The 18,895-nt window shown below is 55.8% G+C and overlaps 1 protein-coding gene across 4 annotated transcripts in view; it reads left to right on the top strand.

Moving 5' to 3' along the window:
* The window catches only part of LOC105496761 (oxidative stress induced growth inhibitor 1), a 34,389-nt gene extending 17,401 nt beyond the window's left edge, over window positions 1-16,988 (top strand). The window contains exons 4-10 of one of the 4 annotated variants that reach the window (XM_071085020.1): window positions 940-1,043; window positions 1,930-2,076; window positions 8,407-8,505; window positions 10,008-10,144; window positions 11,613-11,804; window positions 12,026-12,117; window positions 15,723-16,988. In XM_071085020.1, coding sequence (XP_070941121.1) covers window positions 940-1,043; window positions 1,930-2,076; window positions 8,407-8,505; window positions 10,008-10,144; window positions 11,613-11,804; window positions 12,026-12,117; window positions 15,723-16,668 — 1,717 coding nt within the window. In that variant the 3' untranslated portion in view covers window positions 16,669-16,988. Of the gene's footprint in view, window positions 1-939; window positions 1,044-1,929; window positions 2,077-4,014; window positions 4,170-8,406; window positions 8,506-10,007; window positions 10,145-11,612; window positions 11,805-12,025; window positions 12,118-15,722 lie in introns of those variants that run through there. The other 3 variants (XM_024797593.2, XM_011767339.2, XM_011767341.3) reach the window with 3 other exon arrangements.
* Window positions 16,989-18,895: the final 1,907 nt, after the last annotated feature.

Below are 18,895 nucleotides of genomic sequence, written 5' to 3' on the forward strand. Positions count from 1 at the left end.
ATTACAGGAGTGAGCTACCGCACCCAGCCTAATTTTAATAATACATTCTATCTAGCCCAGTATGTCAAATATTTTCCTTATTTTCGTTGCAACATGTAATCCATATTAAAATTATGAATGAGATATTTTACCTTTTTGGTACTAATTCTTTGAATTCTGGTATGTATTTTACATTTACAACTAGAATTGACAAATAAAACACAGGCTGCCAGGGAAATTTGAATTTTCAGGTAAATAAGAAATAAACTTTTAGTATAAGTATGTCACGTGCAATATTGAAGCTATACTAAAAGTTTGTTTCTTATTTATCTGAATTTCAAATTTCCCTGGAACCTCTATTTTCTTTTGCTGTCTCTGGAAACCGTCCTGTGGGCACACCTGAATTTGGAGGATCACGTGGCAAGCTCTCAGTAGCCACTTGAACTCATGGCCTCAAAGCACAAGGCCGATCCAGGGGAACCAGGGCACCCACTGGCCCCCAAGACAGCCCCCTCAAGTCAGCCTGCAAAGACCCATTTGGCTCCTCCCCTCCCCGTGGCCCTTCTAACCATTGCCCTTTTGCCTGCCTTTAACAGTGTCTGTCTTTGTCTTAGTCAAACTTTCCAGGAGCAACTCAGCAATTCTGTTTCCAATAATCACCTAACAGGTAAACAAGACGGCAGGGAGGAAAGTCCACGTCCCGCCCCACAGTTCTCCATATCAGCAAATTTTCAAATTCTAGAACAAGGTCAGGGTCAGCAGGGGCAGGACAGGTTTGGAGGAAGGGCCAGGCCAAGCCCAGGAGACGAGACGGGGTCCGGGGAAGCCCACCTCCTTCCCGGGTCTCCCCTCCAGACCCGCAGCCTCAGGCCTTCTCCAGCCCCAGCCTTAAGGAGTTGTACACTCCAGGGTGGGGGGGGGGGGTCTCTGATCCTGGGTGCATGTCTCTCTCTGCCTCAGTTTACACACCCAAAATCTCTTGGAAGCTGCAGACTGGGCACCGTGGGATGGGGAAGTGGAGACCGAGAGGCTCCTGCCGGGGAAATATGCAGTGCAGACAAGAGGTACGTCGGCCGCAGCGGCCCCGCTCCCTGCCCTCATGTTCAAAACCCCTGTCTAGGTCCTGGTGTGTTGGAGCTGCACATTCAAAGTGTGAGAGATTGTTCATCACAAGGCTACAGCTGGAACAGAAGCCCAGAGAGGGAGGCTTCCCACCCCTGGTCACACAGCACACCTGTGGTGGGGCTAGACACTGGACAGGAGCCAAGGCTCAGAGCAAGGGGCTTCCTGCTCCCCCCGCCACCCCCCCACCACCCTGTGCGACACTGCTGCTGAGGGCCCCAGGAGGAAAGGAATACCAGGGCCAATTTCCCTTGGTTAAAACTGAGGCTGAGGGGACTATGCCTTGTCAAAGCCTACCCAGCCCGCCAGGGCTGAACCCACAGACAGCTCCCACCTACCCAGCCTCATGCAGGGTACAGCCCCAGGCTGGACGCATCATGAGATTTTGGGTCCTAGTACTAAATGGAAATTCAGGACATTCATGTTCAAAATTAAGAATTTTAAGGCAGTGGCAGCAGAGCATTAAACCAAACTCTGGGCTCTCCGATCACAGGGTCCTGGGCACAGGTCACCCAGGGAAGCAGAAGAGGGGAAGGAGAGACCCAGCTCAGTCCTGGCTCTCTCCCCAGCCCTCCTGGCCCTCTGTGCACGTGGCCCCAACTGTGTCTAACCTCTTCCCTAAGCTTTTTCACCCCAGCTTCTCATTCTGCCCCCTAAACCCTTACCCCCAGCCATCAGGCCCTCCCTTAGTGCCAGCACTGGCACACAGGTACACACACACATGCACACATGAGCACATGTGCACACATGCACAACATTCTCATTTTCTCTCTCTCTCCCCCGCCTCCCTCCCCCCTCCCTCCCCCCCTCCCTCCCTCCCCTCTGTAGGTTCCTGCTACTCTCACCTCATCAGAAGTGTTTTTCACCAGGACCCAGCCCCAGCCCTGCCGGCAGATGCTCCGGGGCCCTGGGCTGCGGTTTCCAGGCTGTACGTGACTCCAGGGCAGGGCTGTGGCCACCCGGTCCACGACGAGGGTGAGGAGGGTGAGGCATCACCTCAGGCACAAAATTTTAGCGGGGCCAAAGCACCCCCATCACCAGAATACATACTGTGTATATGCAGTGTTCTTACAAATCAAAATTCATGAAAAAAAATCCAGAATGAAAAAAAGATCAAACTTTTATTAGAAACACAGCATCGGAAGTCCTGGTTCTCCTTTTGCATCAGCCCCAAGGCACTGCTCTGGAAGCTGTCTGGGTTTATCCTGGCTTTTTTGCATTAATTTAGATTTTTTTAATTGCCTCAAAATACTATTTTGTTTATTGGTTTTGGTTTCCTCTTAAAGTTTGCACTCAAAGGTGCACCCCCCATCCCCCACCCCTCCAAGGTGGCAGATGGGAGGATGAGGTCTACAACAACATCAACACTGAAAATAACAGCAAATGTACACTGAGGTCTATGTGTGCACCGTGTCAGCTTCCTCCCTCCCTCCCTCCCTGCCTTCCTCCCTCTTTCCCTCCCTCCCTCCTTCCCTCCCTCCCTGCCTTCCTCCCTCCTTCCTGCCCTCCTCCCTCCCTACTTCCCTCCCTACTTTCCTCCCTCCTCCCTCCCTACTTCCCTCCCTCCCTCCCTGCCTTCCTCCCTTTCCCTCCCTCCCTCCTTCCCTCCCTCCCTGCCTTCCTCCCTCCTTTCTGCCCACCTCCCTCCCTACTTTCCTCCCTCCCTCCTTCCTCCCTCCTTCCCTCCGTCCCTCCCTACTTTCCTCCCTCCTCCCTCCCTGCCTTCCTCCCTCCTTCCCTCCATCCCTCCCTACTTCCCTCCCCCCTCCCTCCCTCCCTACTTCCCTCTCCCCTCCCTCCCTCCCTGCTTCCCTCCGTGCCTCCCTTCTGTTTAAGCGATATTGGGCACCTATGTGTGCTAAGTGCTATTCTAGACGCTGGGTAGAGCAGTCGCGAATACGCCTTCCTGCCCACACAGAGCTCACGTTCTGGTTTGGGAAGAGAGACAATAAAATAATTCAGAAACAGGCCGGGTGCGGCATCTCGCCTGTAATCCCAGCACTTTGGAAGGCTGAGGCAGGCAGATCATCTGAGGTCGGGATTCCAGACCAGCCTTGCCAACATGGTGAAACCCTATCTCTACTAAAAATATAAAATCACCGGGCATGGTGGCGCACGCCTGTAATCTCAGCTACTCAGGAGGCTGAGGCAGGGGAATTGCTTGAGCCCGGGAGGTGTAGGTTGCAGTGAACCGAGATCGCGCCATTGCACCCCAGCCTGGGAAACAAGAGCTAAACTCCATCTCAAATAATAATAATAATAATTAGGAAACAGCAAGGTGTGGGGTGTGCAGTGCTACCCACACAAAACAGGAGAGAAGAGCCAGGGAGCAGGCTTCAAGTTCTAAGCATGGCAGCCCAGAAAGATGTCATTTAAACCCTCACAGCCACTCTGGCAGAGACAATCTGTGACTTGCCCCAGTTTTCAGATGAGAACACTGAGGTGTGGGCCCTAAGCAGCTTGCCAGAGCCCTGCAGCCAAGAAATGGCAAAGCTGGATTCTCAGCCCAGGCAGGCTGGTGCCAGAGGGCTTTTGGGGGCTGGAGGGTGCAGTAGAATCCAGGTGGAATGAGGGAACTGGACGGGTTTACTTTGTGCGCCAGACAAAGCCATCTCCTCCTCCTTGTGGGAAAGGCCAGGCTGGCTCATTCAGAGGTTACTGGTTCCTCCTCCAGAGACTGAGCCCTGGGGATGGGGGTCTGGCTGGGGGGAGGTGGCTGGGAGGGAGCGCCACCCTAGGCCCCCTGGCATGCTGCCCAGCAGGGGCCCTTTAAGGCTGGCCATGAGGCAGGCAGCGTGACACCCGCCCAGTGTGCAAGTTCATTCATCACGGGTCCCTGCTGACTCACGCTTATGAAAGTGATTTTCCTGGCCCCGCCCACTGCCTGCGCCGCCTCCTCCCTCCCTGTGAAATACCCTCACTTCCCTCTGGCCTCTCAGAGCCTCTTGGATCCCCACGGGGTAATGGGTGTCCCGATCTCACGGGGGACTCTGTGATCTGTGATCCCCTGACCCTCCTAGAGCACAACTTGGCCAGGCTCGCCGGGCTCCCGCACCACTGCCTGTCAGGTGAGTGTCCGGGGCCAGGCTCCGGGGCAGGGAATCAGGCACATCCCAGGCACCAGTGGCAGGCCCAGCTGGACTGGAGGGTCTGCAGAGCCCTGGCGCCAGGCAGTGATCCCGGGCGGTCCTGAGTGGAGGCCCTCCCCTGGGTTCTCTGGAGCCCGGCAGGATTCTCCCCTACCCCAGGTTCCTCCCAGATCCTCAGCTGTGTCCCTGGCACCCTCAGCCAAGCAGCTGAAGCGGCCACAGTCCCAGCATACCCTGGCCCATGTAACCGCCGTTCCTAGCAGGAAAGAGGGGTGTGGCCAGCCGGGTGTGCCGCCCGCTGTTCTACGACCACTCTGTCGGCAGCCAGGCTGGGTGCCCTCCCGGTTTCTGCTTCTCCTGCTCAGGAGGGACAGAGCCATGGGTGCCCATGAACAGCCCCCAAGCCCCGGAGGTCCCAGCGACTTAGCTTCTCTCAGGAGGCTCAAGAGTGCGGTGGGTCGGGAGGGTGGCCCCTGGGAGGCTGGGGAGCTGCAGGAGATCCTGGGCTCCAGGTGTGCGGCACTGGGGTGAGGGCTCATCTGTGATAAACAGCAAGTGCCGCTTGCGTGGACAGACCACCTCCTCACACTTTAGCCCCCCAGGGCTTCATGTCACTTTCTTGGTCTCCCTGTAATCAGCTGTTTTACTGGAGGGGACTTGGCAGAACTAAGATTTGTCACATGGCCATGGTCTTGGACACTCCTAGGTGACCTGAGGCAAGGCGCCCACTCCTCCTGAAGGCCGTTTCTTCCTCTGCACAATGGGGATGAGAAAGCCCACCTCTTAGGGTGTCTTCAAAGGCAAATGAGTAAATGGCCACTAGAGGTGCCAAAGAAATGCAGACATACAGGTGTCCCAGAGTCTCAGAGCCGTTTGCAGCTTTAACAACCTCAGAAGTACAAATGCTGCACACTTGAAAGAAATATCAGTCGAAGGTGCAACTGTGTTCATTTCTTTTATCATATTTGCCTTTGTGAAATTTGAAACATCAATTTTTAATGTTAACTTCTTTCCATCTACTGCCGTCTTCAATCAAAGGGAGTTAAAAAGATAACATTAAAAATTGACTCTTCCAACCCCATAAAACTGAAAAGCACAAAAAGAACTGAAATGAAACTTTGGACGCTCTTTTGTAAGTTGGCAGCATACTTGTCTGAGGTAATGGGTGACAGCGTCAAGCTGCTTGGGACTTTGGGGCGTCGTGGGTCACTCTGCGCAGGAAGTGACTTCTCAGGTCCAGCCCCTGGGTGGTGACCTCACGTATGTGGCATCCAGAAGCTTCTGTTCAGGTGCCTGAGGACAGTCTCAGGAGGGAGCCCTGGACTTGGAGCCCCAAAGCCCTGGCGGTAAATCAGTGCCCTCTGCTGCCTGCAGAGGGTGGTAAGGGGCAGCCAGTTCAGATTCCTCACTGGCCAACAGGGGCTCCTGCAAGTGTGTTTCTCAGGGTGGTGGGAGAATCGCATGGCCCAGGGTGGGTGCACTGGGGCAGATGGAGCACGTTGGCTCACCCGTTTGGGGAAGGGGTTGGGGTGTCCGGGGGGTCAGCCCACGGGGATCAAATATTGGTTCCATCGCCCACCGGCTCGATAGCCTCAGGGCATGGCTTCACCTCTCCAAGCCTCAGTCTCCTCATCTGCAAAGTGGGTTGCTAGGAGGATCAAAGGAGGTAATGTGGGGAAGCCCCTTACCAGGAGGTCCCATGCTCCACCGTGGCTGCTGTTCCCGTGGACCATGATGAGGACTGAGGGGCTCGGAGCCATTCGAGAGTACCAGGAGCAAGCCAGAGAAAGGTACCAGGAGCGAGCCAGAGAAAGCTCTCCGGGACCCGCAGTCCTATTCTCCAAGGCCTCTGGGTATACCCAGCGCTCAGGGTCAATGAGAAATGATCCCTTCCCGGCCAGAACACCAGGTCATCAGCTGTCCCTCTGCCTCCCCGCCTGCCACTAGCGCTGTGACAGAGCAGTGGGGGACCCTGGAACGGACACTGCACATTCCAGCCGGCAGAGGGGTCTCAGCAGGAGCTGTCACAGCCCTCGGGGCACAGAGAAGGCTCTGGAGCAGGGCGACCTGGGCTCCGATCCAGCCCAGCCTGTGAAAGCTGGTTCAGCCACCTTGCAGACTGTAAAGGGCCGTGAGAAACTCTCTGGCCCTCAGAGTACTTACAACAACCCGATTAAATAAGGATTCAATTTGTTAATGTGTATTAAGTGTTGAGATCATGCCTGGCACGCAGCCCACTCCACAGAAGTATGGAAATGTCAGCCACATGCTGCCTTTGTTGTTCTTGTGACTATTATTATTATAATTGGTGGCGGCGTCACCCTGAAATCCCCTCCCCAGGCAGGCATCCTGGGGCCTTGCAGGGAACCGGGCAGGGAGAGGCCATGTGGTCCCTGGCGACCGCAGGATGTCACCTTCCTTCTCTCCGGAAAGGGAGGAGGAGGTCTTGGGTGCTGGGCATACGGGCTTGCCTAGACAGGACACGGAAGCTGTCCCTGGCCCCCGCCCCAGCGGAGGCAAGGAAGGCTGCGCTCAGGGGAGCAGAGAGCACCAACACAGGGGTCCCTGACAGACCCCTTCCCTGCTGGGCTCATCCTCACCCTCGGAGCCTCCTTCTCCTCACCTGCAAGACGGAGGTGACAGGGCTCACCTGTCAAGGCTGCTGAGTGGGCTGGATGCTACTGCTTAGATGCAACCTCCTTCCCACTGTAGAGTGCTGTGAGAAGGTCAGTTGTTGTCACTGCGGGGGCAACACTCGGGTCCTCTCAGTGGCCCATCTGTATGGCAGTCTCTCATCCATCTCCTCGGAGCCTGCCTGGAGGTGGACGATGGTGTTTCTGTCACCCTGCGCACATCAGAGGCCACACACTGGTCTCAGCTGTGTTTGGCTGGCCTGTTAAGGATCTTCCAAAACTGTGCTTTCATTCATTGCGCACTTCTTCAAAGCAGATAATTCGCATAGAAATCCAGATTCCCACTTTCTCTGGAAGAATTCTGGAGGCAGGTGACCCTGGGCCCACCCCTGGCCACTCTGGATGGTCCAAGCCCAGTGCCCTCCCACTCAGTCTTTCCCCTGTGAGTGTGGCACCTGGATCTCCATGGGGGACAGGCCGAATGGCGTGGGTGGTGGCACTGGCAGGGCCTTGGCACCAGTGAGCCCTGGGTTTCAAAGCCAGCTGCACGACACTGAGAAGCTTGTGCGACCTCTCTGAGCCCCATTCACACATCTGTGGAATGGGACATTAACACGGCCAGGACTGCACAGGGTCAGTGTGAGGCGGATATGAGAAAAAGCATGTCAAATACCTGGTACAGAGTAAGTGCCAAATGCTCACCAACCCTGCGCCCACAAAGGTGTTGGCAGCGTGTGGCCCTCGGGTGAGGCTAGTGTCCTCTGCGAGCTGGTGTAGGGGAGAAGGTGGGTCTGATGCCCCTCTGGGCACTGGCAGCTCTAGGACCAGCACCTGAGTCCCTTTGAGCGATTTGGGCCTGGGGCCAGCAGAGGGCGCAGCTGCCCCAGAGATGGCAGGTTCACCGGCACGTCCCCAAACCTGGCCACTGCTTCCATTTCCCCAAGTCCAGCCCAGCCCCTGGGGCAGGCCACAGCGCTGGCCCTTTCCCCATGGTAAATTCGCTCCAGGCAGGTGCTTCCCATCTGTGAGCCCACTGCATCCCTCAACCATCCTAGGAGGTAGGGACCCACTGCTTCCATTTTACAGATGAGGAAACTGAGACCCAGAGAGGCCCAGGAATGGGATAGGGAGCAACTTACCAGGGCTGGGTGACAATTCCAAAGTCCACCAGGCCACACTGGGACTCGAGGGCTGTGGCCCACAGAAGGGCCTGGCAGGGCTTGTTCCTGGGTTGGCCAGGAACGGCCTCTCGGGAAGACAGATAATGAGCTTCGGGGACTGTTGCTGCTCCAGTGAGATGGGAGAGTAGAGTGAGGCTCAGAGGGACAGTGGCTGCCTGGGGCAACCAGGCCAGAGGAGGGAAGGTCACGTCCTGCATGACTGGGGAGGGGTGGGGCAGACGGGCTGTTCGGAGCAGAGGCTGTGTGGGAGCAAGAAGGGAGTCCCATCAGATATGCCTCACAGGGACCCCGGACAAGACCCTAGGGGCCACAGGAGGCCACCCTAGCTGAAAGGTGAAGTGGCTGTGTGGACACCCAGGCCTCACCCAAACGGGCTCTTCCTTCCCCTCTCCCCCGCTCCAGGTCCACCGCCAGCCCCAAGCCCCCCACCAGCCATGAGCTCCTCCAGAAAGGACCACCTCGGCGCCAGCAGCTCAGAGCCCCTCCCAGTCATCATCGTGGGTGAGTGTCAGCGGCAGCCGGGGAGGGGCTCCACCGAGCCTTCCGGGTACCCCCCAGGTCTGAGGGCAGGAACTGGGCAAGTCCAGGCCTGGCCTCTTTTTTGTATTTCAGAGGGTTTTTTTGTTTGTTTGTTTTTGTTTTGAGACAAAGTCTCACTCTGTCACCCAGGCTGGAGTGCAGTGGTGCGATCTTGGCTCACTGCAACCTCCGCCTCCCGAGCTCAAGCCATTCTCCTGCCTCAGCCTCCCGAGTAGCTGGGATTACAGGCACTCGCTACCACGCCCAGCTAACTTTTGCATTTTTAGTAGAGACGGGGTTTCGCCATGTCAGCCAGGCTGGTCTCGAACTCCTGACCTCAAGTGATCTGCCTGCCTCAGCCTCCCAAAGTGCTGGGATTATAGGTGTGAACCACCATGCTTGGCCCAGGCCTGGCCTCTTTACAGTGGTCTTTAAGCCATTGAGCGTTTACTATGTGGCCAGTGCTAGGCTTAGCCGTTTATAAACTATCATTCCCTTTTACACCTCCGAGAACCCAGGGCTCTAGAACACACCCATCAGCTGGAGGCAACCCAGCGTGGGGCAGGGAGGCCTGGTCCTGAGCCCACAGTGGTCCCATGACTACCCTGTGCCCAGCACTGTGCTAGGTGCCCACACGAGAGGACACACAGCAGCTGCTTATAATTCCTGTCCTCTGTCTGCAAAAATGGCGACAGATGACCCCCCAGTATGCAGGCGTCCAGTTGAGCCACGTGAGATGGTCATTTCTGTAAGGCAAAAACAGATGGGTGCCTGTGATTTCTTATGGTTCCTCCTGGTATCCTACATATGAGTAATATTCTGAATCAGACGAGATAAGGAGAGGGGAAAGGACAGATAAAAAGAGAAGCGCTATCACAGGGCTGTGCCTGGTGAATTGCCCAGGAAGCACCACAGATGGTGGCGCAGTTCTTCAGACATGCAAGCAGCAGACCCAACAGGTGGCCCGGCACCCCTGAGCGCCCACGAGCACCCACCACTCAAGCTCGCCCCCAGGCCACGTAGCAGTCTGTGCTACATTCCCTCATCCATCTGACCTAGTTGTTAGCAATCTCAGAATCTCAGTCATGTTGTCAGAGGTTCCCTCTGTCTGGGTTTTAATCCCAGCTCATCTACCTTCCAGCCGTGTGACCACGGGCAAGTTACTTAACCTCTCTGTACACATTTCCTCAAGGATAAAAGGAGGAAAAGAGTAGCACTTACCTCACTGAAGCTATTGTGAGGCTATTGCGAAAGCTCTCAGTACAATTCCTGGCACAGAAGAAGCTCTCAGTAGTTGTCCATTCCTTCTTTTTTAAATTATCATTAGGCATAGTGTCTGGCACAGGCTAAGGGCTTAATCAATATTTTATTTTTATGAATGAAGGATAAATGAATGAATGTGCCACATCTAGATCAAAGCGTTCCACAGTAGTGTCTCCCACCTGAAAAGGCCACCCCCTTTAACCTCCACCCTCTCTCCCCAGGTAACGGCCCCTCTGGTATCTGCCTGTCGTACCTGCTCTCCGGCTACACACCCTATGTGAAGCCAGATGCTGTCCACCCACACCCCCTGCTGCAGAGGAAGCTCACCGAGGCCCCGGGGGTCTCCATCCTGGACCAGGTGGGTCAGCCTGGGGCCGGAGCTCTGGGGAGGACACACCCGCCCTTGGAAAACTACCGCAGCTTTCCCAGGGAAAAACAAAAGTGTGTGTTTGCTGGAAACAAGACCAAACACAGAATTCAAGAGTCCACAAAGTCAGCCACGGAGATCATGAAAGAGAAATCAGAGACCCACAAATGCCACATGGTCTAGGACTCACTATGCCCTAGACCCCTGGTTCTCAAGGAGGGGACGATTTTTCTCCTTGGGGGCACCGGGCAATGTCTGGCGACAATTTGGGTTGTCATGGCAGGGTGGCGGTACTACCAAATCTAGCAGGGTGGAGGCCAGGGATGCTGGCAAACGTCCAACACTGCACAGGACAGCGAGGGTGGTGGAACTGAAATATCTGCGGTGGAGTTTCTCAACCTTGGCCCCACTGACATTTGGATGACTTTGTTCTAGCTACAAAGAACGATCTGGCTCAAATGTCAGTGGGGCCAAGGTTGAGGAACTCTGCCACAGATATTTCAGTCCCACTACCTCCTGCCCACAAGGGTTTGCATATCCTCCCTCCATACCCTTGTTTTCCACTGTGCCCCTCCATGCCCTCCCCTTGTTGACCTCCCTCGTCAGGCAGCATACATCCTCCTGTTCCCCTCCCGCCCAAGTTGGGGATGAGGAAATAGGTCTTGACCATTTGATCTGGATCAGTATTTTTCAAAATGCTCTCCATAGAATACTAGTTCCTCAGTATAACATACAGAGAAAAATGTCCCCACTCCAGTAAAACAGGGACACACTGGGCTTGGCAAAATTAAACAGGTAAATGATGGATGGCTGCAGGACTTGTCAGAACCCGCCTGCATTATCTACTGTTAAGAGGCAGCACCGCCGGCCGGGCGCGGTGGCTCACGCCTGTAATCCCAGCACATTGGGAGGCTGAGGCGGGCGGATCACGACGTCAGGAGATCGAGACCACGGTGAAACCCTGTCTCTACTAAAAATACAAAAAATTAGCCAGGCACGGTGACGGGCGCCTGTAGTCCCAGCTACTCAGGAGGCTGAGGCAGGAGAATGGCGTGAACCCAGGAGGCGGCGCTTCAGTGAGCCAAGATCGCGCCACTGCACTCCAGCCTGGGCGACAGAGCGAGACTCCGTCTCAAAAACAAAACAAAACAAAAACAAAGAGGCAGCACCTCCCCAGCTGATCTGACCACGCTGATATTAGGGTAGGGATGTAGGCTCAGGCAATCGCCCCAGTCTCATCTAAGCTTGCCCATTTGCTCTGTACTCTGGGGCCCTTGGCCTCCTGGAAAGCCCTCAAAATGAGAGCTTCAAACTGCCCCCAGTGTGCGTATCTCTCTGAGACCCTCCAGTGCCACGGAAACGGCCCAGCCCCAGTCCCCACATTCCTGCCCAGCCTGAGACTCTGGGAAGACGACCCCGCTCTCCTCCAGCAGCCCCTCTGACCTGTGCCCCACTCCAGGACCTGGACTACCTGTCTGAAGGCCTCGAAGGCCGATCCCAAAGCCCCGTGGCCCTGCTCTTTGATGCCCTTCTGCGCCCGGACACAGACTTTGGGGGAAACATGAAGTCGGTCCTCACCTGGAAGCACCAGGAGGAGCACGCCATCCCCCATGTGGTCCTGGGCCGAAACCTCCCCGGGGGAGCCTGGCACGTAAGTGGGCAGCGAGGGCATGCCTTGTGGCGGGGGCTCTCTCCCTCATTCTCCCCACTTGGAGCTGGGACTCTGGCATCTCCCTTTCCTCATTCTCCACCCCACAACCCTGCCTCTCCCTCCTCCCTCCACCCAGCCCCAACCAAGGCCTCCCATGCCCTCTAGCCCCAAATGGGTTCAGGTTAGCAGAGGCCTGGACCAAAGCGTTCCTTTTCCTGCAGTCCATCGAAGGCTCCATGGTGACCCTGAGCCAAGGCCAGTGGATGGGGCTCCCGGACCTGGAGGTCAAGGACTGGATGCAGAAGAAGCGAAGGTGAGGCTGCCCCAGGACGCCTTGGGGGACACGGAAGGTTGGGCCTGTGAACCCAGAAAATCTGAGACAGGTCTCAGTTACTTTAGAAAGTTTATTTTGCCAAGGTTGAGGACACGCCCATTACACAGCCTCAGGAAGTCCTAAGGACGTGTAGCCAAGGTGATCGGGCACAGCTTGGTTTTAAACACTTTAGGGAGACATGAGACGTGAATCAATATTTGTAAGAAGTACACTGGTTCGGTCTGGAAAGGTGGGCCAACTTGAAGCAAAGGCAGGAAGCGGGGAGGGGCTTCCAGGTCACAGGTAGGTGAGAGATAAACAGTTGCATCCTTTTGAGGCTCTGATGAGCATCTCCAAATGAGGCGATCAGATATGCATCTATCTCTGTGAGCAGAGGGGTGACTGAATAGAAGGGGAGGCAGGTTGACCCTCAGCAGTTCTCAGCTTGACTTTTCCCTTTAGCTTCGTGATTTGGGGGGCCCCAAGATTTATTTTCCTTTCACAGGCCCCCCACACTGAGCCCAGGAGTCAGAGGTACAGGGGTTTCAGAGTGCATCTGGTCTGTCTTCCTCTTCTTCCAGAGGGGGAAACTGAGGCTCAGATAGGGAAAGGACTTGTCCAGCCCACATGAGTGGAGCTGAGCAACAGAGCTGGGCTCCCCTGATGACCCCCTGTCCCGTGCAAGCAGCAGACCATCCTGTCACATGGCCCCCAACTGGGCCTCCCCGGAGTGCCCCAGCCCCTACGGAGGGGGTAACAGCTGGCCCCTGACCCTCACGCCCTGCCCCATGCCTCTGGCACAGGTCCCCCAGTCCGTGGTCTCCCTTCAGCCCCTCGGTCTATTCTGAGCCTGGCCTAGAACCATCTTTCTGGGTCAGCTCACAGGATGACTTTCTTTTTTCTTCTTTTTTTGAATGCTTTTGCTACAGGTGAGTTTCATCCTTAACCATGAGCCCACAAGTTGGGTAAACTAACTCACCTAAGGTCATGCAGATTATTGGAAATGGAGAAGGAAAACAGCTCACCCGAAACGCACACTTCTCCCCACCCTTTCACTGCTGGGGTATTTTCTCCCCATCTGGCTTCCTGCCCCATCATGGCCACCCTAGAGAAATGGTTTGTGAACCCTGAATATCTGAGACAGGTCTCAATTTGGGAAGTTTAATTGCCAAGGTTGAGGATGCATGACCATGACACAGCCTCAGGAGGTCCTGATAACATGTGCCCAAGGTGGTCGGGGCACAGCCTGGCTGTGTACATTAGGGAGACTTGAGACATCAATCAATATATGTAAGATGGACATTGGTTCCGTCCAGAGGCGGGACAACTCCAGCAGGAAGGGGGTTTCCAGGTCTCCGACAAGTGAGGGACAAACAGTTGCATTCTTGAGTTTCTGATGAGCCTTTCCGAAGCAGGCAATCAGATGTGCATTTATCTCAGTGAGCAGAGGGAAGACTTTGAGGAGGATGGGAGGCAGCTTTGCCCTAAGCAGTTGTCCGCTTGACTTTTCCTTTAACTTAGTGATTCATGGGCCCAAGATTGGTTTTCCTCTCACAGTTTCAATCACTGAATAAAGGAGTTCCAGCCCCTGCTCCTCCCAGGTGTGTCCACCCAAGTGAGAAGCTGCCCCAGCGCAGATGCCCGGGTGCCGTCTGCCTTTTGGGAAGCCCGGCTTCCTCTGCCCCCAGGGCTGTGACCCGGCTTGTGTCCCCAGCGGCAGGCACGCCAGGCGTCCCCCTCCAGGCCTCACTGTCTCTTTGATGCAAAGACTCTTCTGCATGTTTGGCAGGAAGACACCCAGGTTTGTGTAGCTACGTGTTAGTAGGCAGCCAGAAACTTGCATTTCACATGTAAGCACAGCCTTTTATAGCCTACTTTTGCGTTTTCACATTCTATCCCAAGCATTTCATGTGGCGATGTCACAGCGTTCAAAACCATCCTTTTACGTGGCCTCACAATATTCCCAAAGGCGGGTGAGCATCCCCAGTCCGGCAAATCACCAAATGCTTATTATGTGCCAGGCCTTGGGCTTAGACATCAGAGCACAAAACCACCGCAGACACACCTCCTGCCCTCACGGCGCTGCCAAGGTTACCCAGCCCCTGCCAGCCCTGGAGCGTTCATTCTTTCCATTGTGTCATTATTATAAATAACTCCGCACAGAACATGCTCTTGGGACCGTTCTGTATCACAACCTTTACAAAAACTGAGAAAAGGAGAATGGCGGCCCACAGAGATAAATTCCAGGGTCACAGACGAGCTGCGCTGGGTTGACTGGCACGGCCTTGGAGGTCCATTGTCAGCTCCTGCTACATGTAGCCAGACAGCAGGTGGCACAGGATTCTCCCCTAAGGGAGTTCATCCTGAACCATGAGCCCACAAGCTGGGTAAATTAACTCATCTAAGGTCACACAGTGAGATACAGGAAGGTGCTAGGATGATGCCAAAGCCTGTCATTCAACCCCCACAAGAATGGGCCTGCAGTCACTGCCCCTGGAAAGAGTGACAATTAAAACAACAACAACAATAATAAAATACCTACTGCTGCTGTGCGGGCTGGGAATGATGGCGAGTGCCTCACGTGGGAGTCTTTAAATCAACTTTTAAATTGACTACATATGGGCCGGGTGCAGTGGTGCGAGCCTGTAATCCCAGCACTTTGGGAAGCCGAGGCCGGTGGATCACTTGAGGTCAAGAGTTCGAGACCATCCTGGCCAACACGGCAATACCCTATCTCTAATAAAAATACAAAAATTAGCCAGGCTTGGCGCTGCATGCCTGTAGTCCCAGCTACTCAGGAGGCACAGGCATGAGAATCGCTTGAGCCCAGGAAGCGGGGGCCGAAGTAAGCTGAGATCACGCCACGGCACTCCAGCCTGGGCAGCAGAGTGAGACTCTGTCTCAAAAAATAATAATAAAATAAAATTTAAAAAATTAGCTACATATAGAAAAGTACGTAACTCCTGTGAGTACCGGTTGATGAAATTTCTCAAGGTAAGCACAGAGAATCAAGAAACCGACCTTCTTCCCAGAAGCCCCCATGCCCTTTCCGACCAGGACCCCCTTCCCCATCCCCGGAGGTAACCCCTCTCTTGATGTCCAACTCCATAGATGAGTTCTGCCTGTTTCTGAACTATATAAAAACGGAATCATACCATATTTAATCCTTTGAGGTGACAATCATGGTGGCCCATCCTAAGCCCTTTGTTTTTATCGGCTCACCAAATCCTCTCCACAACCTCACGAAATAGGTCCTGCCACCAACATCTTCCTCATTTTGCAAACTGGGGAAACAGACACAGCTCCCTGATGGCAGAGTCAGGATTCGAGCCCAGGCAGTGTGGCTCTGGAGGCTGCACTCTGAACCCCGCCCTACACCACCCTACACTACCCTATACTACCTCTCCTGAGGGAGGTACCCTTGTTAGCTCCATTTTACAGAAGAGGAGACTGAGGCTTGGAGAGGTTGAATTACCTGGCCCAGTCCTACAGCTACAGCCTAGTCCAGCTCCAGGGCCTGATACCGCCCTGGACCTCTCCCATCCCACCCAGCCCCCCAACCCTTAACAGTGTCTGACTCTGGCCTCCTGCATCCTCCCCAACAGAGGCCTTCGCAACAGCCGGGCCACGGCTGGGGACATTGCCCACTACTACAGGGACTACGTGGTCAAGAAGGGTCTGGGGCATAACTTTGTGTCCGGTGCTGTAGTCACAGCCGTGGAGTGGGGGACCCCCAATCCCAACAGCTGTGGGGCCCAGGACTCCAGCCCCCTCTTCCAGGTGAGCGGCTTCCTGAGCAGGGACCAGGGCCGGCAGCCCTTCTCACTGTGGGCCCGCAACGTGGTCCTCGCCACAGGCACGTTCGACAGCCCAGCCCGGCTGGGCATCCCCGGGGAGGCCCTGCCCTTCATCCACCATGAGCTGTCCGCTCTGGAGGCGGCCACAAGGGTGGGTGCGCTGACCCCAGCCTCGGACCCTGTCCTCATCATTGGCGCGGGGCTGTCAGCGGCTGATGCAGTCCTCTACGCCCGCCACTACAACATCCCCGTGATCCATGCCTTCCGCCGGGCCGTGGACGACCCTGGCCTGGTGTTCAACCAGCTGCCCAAGATGCTGTACCCTGAGTACCACAAGGTGCATCAGATGATGCGGGAGCAGTCCATCCTGTCGCCCAGCCCCTACGAGGGTTACCGCAGCCTCCCCGGGCACCGGCTGCTGTGCTTCAAGGAAGACTGCCAGGCCGTGTTCCAGGACCTCAAGGGTGTCGAGAAGGTGTTTGAGGTCTCCCTGGTGCTGGTCCTCATCGGCTCCCACCCCGACCTCTCCTTCCTGCCTGGGGCAGGGGCTGACTTTGCAGTGGACCCTGACCAGCCACTGAGCACCAAGAGGAACCCCATTGACGTGGACCCCTTCACCTACCAGAGCACCCGCCAGGAGGGCCTGTACGCCATGGGGCCGCTGGCCGGGGACAACTTCGTGAGGTTTGTGCAGGGGGGAGCCCTGGCTGTGGCCAGCTCCCTGCTAAGGAAGGAGACCAGGAAGCCACCCTAACACCCGGCCAGACCTGCTGGCTCCCAGGCCCTGAGAGGACAAAGATGACCACATCTCTGCTGGATGTAGGGTCCGTCCAAAGATGCCCCAGGGAGGGGCGTCAGCCCACATAGCTGACCTTTGGGGTCAAGAGGAGTAGGGATCCCAGTGTCTGAGGTGGTAACAGTGGCCGCAGGCCAGGGTCGGCCTAGACCTAGGATTTGGGGGTAAAGCTGCTGGTGTGAGCTGGGATCACCAGGACCAGCTGAGCACCCAGCAGGAGACCTGCAGGCCTGCGCCTTCCAGAAGCAGGTCCCAAATAAAGCCAGTGCCCACCTGCACTCATGCGTCTGAGGACTCTGTGCTCAGGGAAGGAGCTGTGTTCCCGGGACCCTGCACTGGGCTCGGGGGAAGGGAGGGAAGGCGATTGGGGGAGGAGGAGTCCTGGGGCATGTGGTCCTGGATGAGGTCCATGACTGGGGCCTTGGGGTACAAAGGATGGTGCCCCAAGTGTGGGAGCAGTTGAGCGGGCAGCTGTACTACAGCCTGGGGGTGGCAGTGGCGGGTGTGTGCAGGGAGTGGTGTCCCGGAGGGCACTGCAGTTCTGCCCCCCCCCCCCCCGCAGTCTGTCCCCTCTCCTCTCTGTTCTGCCACGTGGCTTCCTTTCAGTCCCTCCTGCTGGCCAGGTCCCTGCCTGCCGCAGGGCCTTTGCACAGAGGGTCCCCAGCCCAGGACAGTTTCCCGCCTTTCTTTAATTCCTCTTCCTTGGGGTCTCTCAGGGTAAGAATCACTTCCTCTAGGAAGCCTCTTCTGACACAAATCCCTCCACTGCCATCGCAGCAAAGACTCCTCTCATGGTCCAAGGTGCTACCTTTTCATAGCAGTTCAGTTTTTATTTTTCTATTTTTTTGAGACAGAGTCTCATTTTGTTGTCCAGGCTGGAGTGCAGTGGTGCTTGGTTCACTACAACCTCTGCTTCTGAGTTCAAACGATTCTCCTGCCTCAGCCTCCCAAGTAACTGGGATTACAGGTGCCTGTCACCTCACCCAGCTAGTTATTTTATTTTTAATAGACAGGGGTTTCACCATGTTGGCCAGGCTGGTCTTGAACTCCTGACCTCAAGTGATCCGCCCTCTTTGGCTCTCCAAAGTGCTGGTATTACAGGCATGAGCCACCACACCCTGCCAGCAGTTCAGTTTTAATTGTTCATTTATTTGTGGAATCATTTCAGTGTTTGGCTCTGCCCACTTGGATGTAAGCTCCAGGAGCTCCAGGAGGCCAAGTACACCATCTGTTTTGCCCATTGCTGGAACTCAGCACTTGGGCACCTGCCTGGCACCTAGTGGGTTCTCCTTAATTCATCTTTTAAATGAATGGGTGGATGGATGGATAGATGGGAGAATGGTTGGATGGATGGGAGGATGATGGGTAGGTGGATGGGAGGGAGGGAGGGTGGGTGGGTGGATGGATGGGAGGGAGGATGGATGGATGGATGGATGGGAGGATGGTGGGTGGATGGATGGATGAATGGATGGGAGGGTGGGTGGGTGGGTGGATGGACAGACAGATGGGCAGGCGGGCAGATGGATGGATGGATGGATGGATGGGAGGATGGTGGGTGGATGGATGGATGAATGGATGGGAGGGTGGGTGGGTGGGTGGATGGACAGATGGGCAGGCGGGCAGATGGATGGATGGATGGATGGATGGATGGATGGATGGATGGATGGATGGATGGATGGATGGATGGATGGGAGGATGGTGGGTGGGTGGATGGATGGATGAATGGATGGGCGGGTGGGTGGGTGGATGGATGGATAGATGGATTGATGGACAGGTAGGAGGGCGGATGGATGGATGGGTGGGTGGGTGGATGGATGGATGGATGGATGGGAGGATGGTGGGTGGGTGGATGGATGGATGAATGGATGGGCCAGTGGGTGGGTGGATGGATGGATAGATGGATTGATGGATAGGTAGGAGGGCGGATGGATGGATGGATGGACGGACGGGTGGGTGGGTGGATAGATGGATGGGTGGATGGAGTGTAAAAGGAAGATGTTCTGGGGTGAAGACTGGTTCTGGGCGTTGTGTAACGAAAGGGGCGGCCTGAAGGGTCGTCCACGCCCGCGGGAGGTAAGGGTGGGCGCTCTCGGGTGTGACAGGGCCCGCGGTGCGTGGGCGCCGCTCCCTGGGGCTGGAGCCGGCAGAGGGCGCTCCGGGCTGGCTGGACATCCGCGCTCCGGCC

The sequence above is a fragment of the Macaca nemestrina genome, chromosome 18 (genome assembly GCF_043159975.1).
Source record: "Macaca nemestrina isolate mMacNem1 chromosome 18, mMacNem.hap1, whole genome shotgun sequence".
Classification (NCBI taxonomy): Eukaryota; Metazoa; Chordata; class Mammalia; order Primates; family Cercopithecidae; genus Macaca; species Macaca nemestrina.